Below are 5980 nucleotides of genomic sequence, written 5' to 3'. Positions count from 1 at the left end.
TTCACTTTCTCAGTTTGTGTAAATCCACTTGAGGTTCAGAGAATAAAGTATGTGGTTTTGTTTCATTAATACAGTATACTTTTTTTCTTGATATACCCCGAAAGAATGGAAGTGAAATGTGACAACATTCCCCATAGGTGGGGCACGTTGTAACATAACCATATGAAAGATTAAAATGTTATCTGATCTAATAAAAAATAATAAATATATATACATACATATAGACCCTTTCCAAAAAATTAGAATATCATGGAAAAGTTTATTTATTTCCATAATTCCATTCAAAACGTTAAACTTCCATAGATTATAGATTCAGGGCCCACAACTTAAACGATTTCAAATATTTAGTTGTTTATTTGTACATAATTTGGGCTTCCAGCTCATAAAACAGGATTTCCAAAAATTAGAATAGGTTTGGGAAGCCATGTCATCGGCTGGTGTTAGTCCACTGTGCTGTCCACTCAACGCAGCCGTCTACCAGGACATTTCCAGAGCACTTAATGCTTCCTTCAGCAGACAAGCTTTATGGAGATGCTTCCTTCATTCTCCAGCAGGATTTGCACCTGCCCACACTGCCAAAATAACCAAAACCTGGTTCAATGACCATGGTATTACTGTGTAATTTCATGTAATATTCTAATTTTCTGGGATTTTGATTACGTGGGTTTCATAAGCTGTAAGCCATAATCATAAAAATTATAACAAATAAAGGCTTGAAATATCTCACTTTGCATGTAATGAGTCTATATAATATATTAGTTTCACCTGTTAAGTTGAATTCTTGAAATAAATCAACTTTTTGATATTCTAATTTTATGACCAGCACCTGTATATGTATACCGTGATAGGCGTCGTATTCCTATAGTCTAGGTAGACATGTATCAGCTGATGCCAGCTTGACTAACGTGACCTGCCAGAACTGACGCTATACACGCTTAATATAAACCCAGCTAGTGTTTTCTGATAGTTAGATCAGCATTACAAAACTAGCCTATCTCAACTCTTAAATAACAGATATAAGATTAAAATAATATTAGATTTGTCTAATTTTAAAGAAACACAAAAAACAGAGATGAAAAATTAACTTCAGTAAAACATTTTTACTTTTGCTATGGTTAAATGTTCAGTGATATCTTCCAAAGACTTTTTTAATTTTGGCAATTTTTTTTCCTCTATGTAGTGTTGATAAGGCAACTAGTAAATATGTAATGCTTGCATGTGTGGTTAAACCATGTGTTACAACTACAACCCCAGGTTTGTTTGCGCCCCGCTCACCCCTACCATAAGTAACAGTAAACCATGGGTATTTTTTGTAGATTTAATCTTGTGTAATATACTAGTCACACCTGTGTTGACAGTCTGAGTGATTAGAGATAATACAATCAATTTGAATGGTCTGTTTGACATTAAATCTTCCTTTCCTCAGTATATGGCTTCATGTCTGTGCCGATACCGCCGGAGGATCCTGTTCTTCTGTTTGCCGTGCACACTGGTGCTCCCAATGTACATCTATGTCGCCATGAATATGATCTATGTCTTGAAACACGGTGCACCTGGTGTTCATCCTGTGCTGCAGACACACTTTACTGCCAGTGGTCTCAAATTCTCCAGAGATCTGGCTCCCCATCCTGTGAAATCCTTCTGGAGAAGCGAGCTAAACAGTGGAGCACTATGGAACATCATCCAGTATATGATAGATTCCCAGCATAACCCCATCCTAAATCCTCATCTGGCTGCAAACCCACCTGGTATTTCTTACAAAACAGAAAGGTCCAGAAGAAGTGGGAATGGATGCTCTCCAGATTATGAGATTAACAATACAATGCCAGATTTCTCCACTCTACCAACGCAGATGAAGGATTTTGTGACCAGAATGCAGTGTCGAGAATATCCACTGATCATTGATCCTTTAGATGTTTGTGATGGTGGTCCACTAGCAAAGAATCGGGCACCAACGTTGCTCCTGGCCATCAAAAGTCTTACTGCGGATTTTGTGAACAGAGAAGCGATAAGAGAAACTTGGGGGCGTTCAGGAAGAATAAAAAGCCGAGGTGGGCGGCAAAGGCTTGTTCGCAGGGTCTTCCTTCTGGGGAAGTCCAAAGACTTGCATATTGAAGAGAAATTGCAATTAGAGAGTGATACATATGGTGACATCATCCAATGGGAATTCATGGACACGTTTTTTAACCTCACCCTGAAGGATGTGCTGTTCTGGGACTGGTTCCCAAGGCGATGCCCACATGCCCGTTTCATTTTTAAAGGTGATGATGATATCTTTGTGAGGACGCCTGCTCTCCTAGACTATCTGCTGGCCGAGGAGGCTAATAAAAGCTTTTCAAGTGGATCCAGGCGGTCAAATAAAATGGAGACATTTGTTGTGGGGGACGTGATAAACAGTGCAGCACCAATGCGCTCTAATGGGAGTAAGTACTACATTCCGGAGAGCTTCTTTAAAGGGCTGTACCCATCATACCCTGGTGGAGGGGGGGTGGTTTACTCTGGTTCTCTGGCCCATAGGCTTTTGGAGGTGTCACAAAAGGTTCACCTGTTCCCCATTGATGATGTCTACCTGGGCATGTGTCTTCAGAGACTGGGAGTGTACCCTATCCACCACCCTGCCTTCCTCACCTTTGACTTCCCCAAGGATGAGCCCAAGGAACCCTGTGCGAATCACACCATCCTCCTGGTGCACAAGCGTAGCCCAGCTGAGATGTTCCAACTTTGGATCGAAATGTCAAACCCCAGTTCTGAATGCAGAAATGCAACTCTGAGAGTCGAAACTAGGGTTGGGTTTAGCAGACAGAAATCAGTGCAAAACAAGAATACAAAACAAAGTTTATTACCAAACCTTATTAACAAGAATTATGCATAATCTGTTTCCTTTTAAAGAAACAAAAATGACTTTTAGATTGGAAACCCAGTAAACTAAACCAGAAACACCATCTGAAAGCCATTTGAGAGAAATGATTCAGCTCAGTCTCAGGCATTTTGTTTTTTAAACCCAATTAAGGTTCATTATCATAGAAAACTGGTCTTGGTCATGCTGTAGTGTAAGCATCGTCCAGTATCATTTACAGTTTGCTTGTTTTATGCTCTTCCTTCATCTTCCTTTTCGTCCTCCTCCTCCTCCTCAGTCTCTTCCTCACTCTCACTGTAGAGAACAGTGGCACGATTGGTGTTCACGAAAAGATCACTGTCGTCATCCTCCGAGTCGCTGTCATCCTCCTCCTTGGTTTTTCTTTCACTTTCTTTCGGTGTTCCCTCGTTCCTGTCATCGGATGTGCGATCCTCCTGGAATCCTGCAGGCCTGTGTGAAGTGTGAAAATGAGGTTTACTAAACACATTTCAGCTTTGTTTTCTTGAACAGATCTGAACACATGATACTGGGAAGAATTACTGTTGTCTAGGGATAATAATAATGCAAATATAAATATTATAGACAAACATACTGCAACTGCTATATAGTATATTTTAACGCAATTAACGCAGCATCCGTTTCTCCCGTCATCCTTTGGCGAAGCACTGCTACTAGTGCGGAGTGATTTGCTCGCAGCACCTGAGAAGCCGCGTGGTGAGGAGCAGAGAGATCGCTCAGAGTTGGAGTAAATCACTCCGCAAAAGTAGCAGTGCTTCGCCTTCTGAGAATATCGTTCCCAGTGTGTATACGGTTAGAAGATGGCTGTGTCGCATGTGACCTTGTTATTTGTACACGCTGTGACTATACAAATCACAACATGTAAATAGGAAAATGTTGGTGTTATTTTGTCGCTTATTGGGAGCAGTATGCTAGCTGGAGCTGTTTACCTCCAGTCTTTGTGCTAAGCTAGGCTAGCGGTGGGTGCATCAGACAGAGTTACGGCACACACTGAGATGAGAAGGGTATGTATGGACTTATCTAACGCCGGGGGATGCGGTGAATAAGCTAAAGTCCCAAAAAGTCAGTGTGTTCCTTTATTTATGATTATTCTATATTTAATTTATAATTTATGCAGTGAAGACAGTGACGTGTTTTATAGCTTTATTCAATTTCTGTATACATCCTTTTTGTGAAAATCTGAACCGGTCTGACTGGGCCAATAGAAAAAATTGAGCTGTGATATATTTAAGGGAAATAGTTAATGTGGCATTTATTACAATGGGTTTATGTGAAGATTGTGTTAAGTTCACTTAAATTAAAAGATGTTATAGTTATTAAAGCCTAATAAATGTTAAAAATGATGGCCTTTATACTGTAATGCTGAATGGCTAAAATTAAGGGGGGAAAAATCTATTTCATAGACATCAGTAGCATGTGATATTTAAAACATAGGCTACTGTCTTTATGTTGTTTCTACATTAATCTGGAGATTAAACGTGAAATTATTACAATATTAAAAAATCTATTAAAAACTTGAATGTTACGTGTGATTAATCGCAATAAATTACAGAAAAATGTGTGATTAATTTGTTAATTCTTTTAATTGATTGACAACCAATAGTGTTTGTTTATATATAAAATTATGAAATACATTATACAAGTAAAATGGTATATATAATAAACGTATAATAATAATATATAATACTTATTATGAAGTTATTAAACTAAAATGGTTTAAAAAAAAGACACAATGGCCTTACCAGACTCCAAGTTTCCTCAGGTACTGAATGTGGTCCCTATAAAGTATGAAGCTTATTTCTCCTTTCACCTTTTCTCCTTCTTTAATAGGATCAACAATGACAAAGTCTCCTAAAAACAGAGAAAGATTGTGAAAACGTTTTAGTGTGTTTAGGAACAGAGTTGTTATATGCCCAGGAAAGGCAGAACAAACTAACCTCGTTTGATCCAGAGGTTCTTGCGGAACTTAGTAGGCATACTGACCAGGTAGCGCTCGCCACTGCCAGTCACAGCTTCATGGAGGTTATTGCCATTACTTCCCAAGACCTGTGATGAGGAGGAGGTGTGTCATTATTTACTAACATAGTATAATCAGAATATCGGGTTTCAAAGCCGTACAGATCCCCAAAGCTACTGCAATTGTACCCTCATGATATGCTGGTCTTCAGTGGGTTTGACATAGTCCTCCAGAAGTTCTTTGACTACGTGTTTGCGTTTGGTTGCCTTTGACATGGTGGATATAAACCTCTGAAAAGCGTGTCACCTGAAAAAAGCACATTTTTTGTTTGTTTGAGAAATTGAGCTAAGAAAACGCATGTGAACTGTCAAGAAAGAACAAAGTGGTACTTTCTCAAATAGCCAATTATCACATTAGGCCAACTCAGTTACTGAGTGTGTTCCTTTGCAAAGCCTCATCAACATACACACAAACTATATATCCTGACAGCCTGGAAACCAGTGGCCACTATATCATGATCATTATAAATATATTACTCAAAAAGCAAATCATTTCACATAAATCATGCAGCGGAAACATGTGCTCTTCATGTTGTGTTGACAAATAAAAAACCTTCAGTGTCTAGATTTCACACTGTAAAAGCTCACATTTCCATAGTCACTTACCTAGAAACTGTACATGAACCTCTGGTTGTTTTCTGAATTTATTTACTAATGGCATTGAGATGAATTGAGAGCGTTTACTCGAATTTTCCAAAGAGAGAGGTGTGAAGCAAAACGCGAACGATGAGGCAGGTTTGAAAATTTCAAATTAAAAGCCACAAGGGGTGAGAGGAACAGGACTTAATAGATACATATATTTTTATGTATTTGGAGGGGATGGTTAAAAGGAACGTCCTGTAAAATATCTATGCAACACCATGTATTTTTGTTATAATAATGATTATTATTATTATTATTATTATCATATTAATTGGTATACTAATAATATGTTATTATTATATAGGATGTCATTCGCCGGTGTTGTACCGAAATCCGACTCCCCGGACAAATCGCACTCCCCTTCGCGTGCATGCGCAAGCGAGTTTGAATGCACTTCCTTGCCATATCCGTTTATCGATCGATTTTTCACACAACAAGCACCCAGAT

General features: G+C 38.7%; 2 protein-coding genes across 2 annotated transcripts; one reads left to right on the top strand and one right to left on the bottom strand.

The window, feature by feature from the left end:
- Positions 1-1175: 1175 nt before the first annotated feature.
- Positions 1176-2872, top strand: LOC311094968 (N-acetyllactosaminide beta-1,3-N-acetylglucosaminyltransferase 2; the record flags this gene model as incomplete). Its single annotated transcript, XM_084133237.1, has 1 exon — positions 1176-2872. Exon 1 carries the CDS (start codon positions 1430-1432, stop codon positions 2870-2872), a length of 1443 nt encoding a protein of 480 aa, XP_083989363.1. The 5' UTR covers positions 1176-1429.
- Positions 2819-5651, bottom strand: eif1ad (eukaryotic translation initiation factor 1A domain containing). The gene is made up of 5 exons (XM_084133249.1): positions 5498-5651; positions 5021-5138; positions 4813-4921; positions 4618-4726; positions 2819-3307 (listed from the first exon to the last, which is right to left on the bottom strand). The coding sequence occupies exons 2-5, from the start codon at positions 5105-5107 to the stop codon at positions 3088-3090; spliced, it is 525 nt and encodes a 174-aa protein (XP_083989375.1). The 5' UTR covers positions 5108-5138; positions 5498-5651; the 3' UTR covers positions 2819-3087.
- Between the last annotated feature and the right edge of the window lie 329 nt (positions 5652-5980).

The sequence above is a fragment of the Abramis brama genome, assembly GCF_963993115.1.
Source record: "Abramis brama genome assembly, chromosome: 13".
Taxonomy (NCBI): Eukaryota; Metazoa; Chordata; class Actinopteri; order Cypriniformes; family Leuciscidae; genus Abramis; species Abramis brama.
The sequence above is the reverse complement of the archived record's forward strand: the minus strand, read 5'-3'. Positions and strand labels throughout refer to the sequence as shown.

Bases quoted from the DNA above. Each gene is read 5' to 3' on its own strand.
- eif1ad (XM_084133249.1), bottom strand. From the start codon at position 5,107: ATGTCAAAGGCAACCAAACGCAAACACGTAGTCAAAGAACTTCTGGAG. The intron at 4,922-5,020 runs GTACAATTGCAG...TCCTCATCACAG, and splicing joins AAGACCAGCATATCATGAGG to GTCTTGGGAAGTAATGGCAA. The intron at 4,727-4,812 runs GTTAGTTTGTTC...CTCTGTTTTTAG, and splicing joins GAACCTCTGGATCAAACGAG to GAGACTTTGTCATTGTTGAT.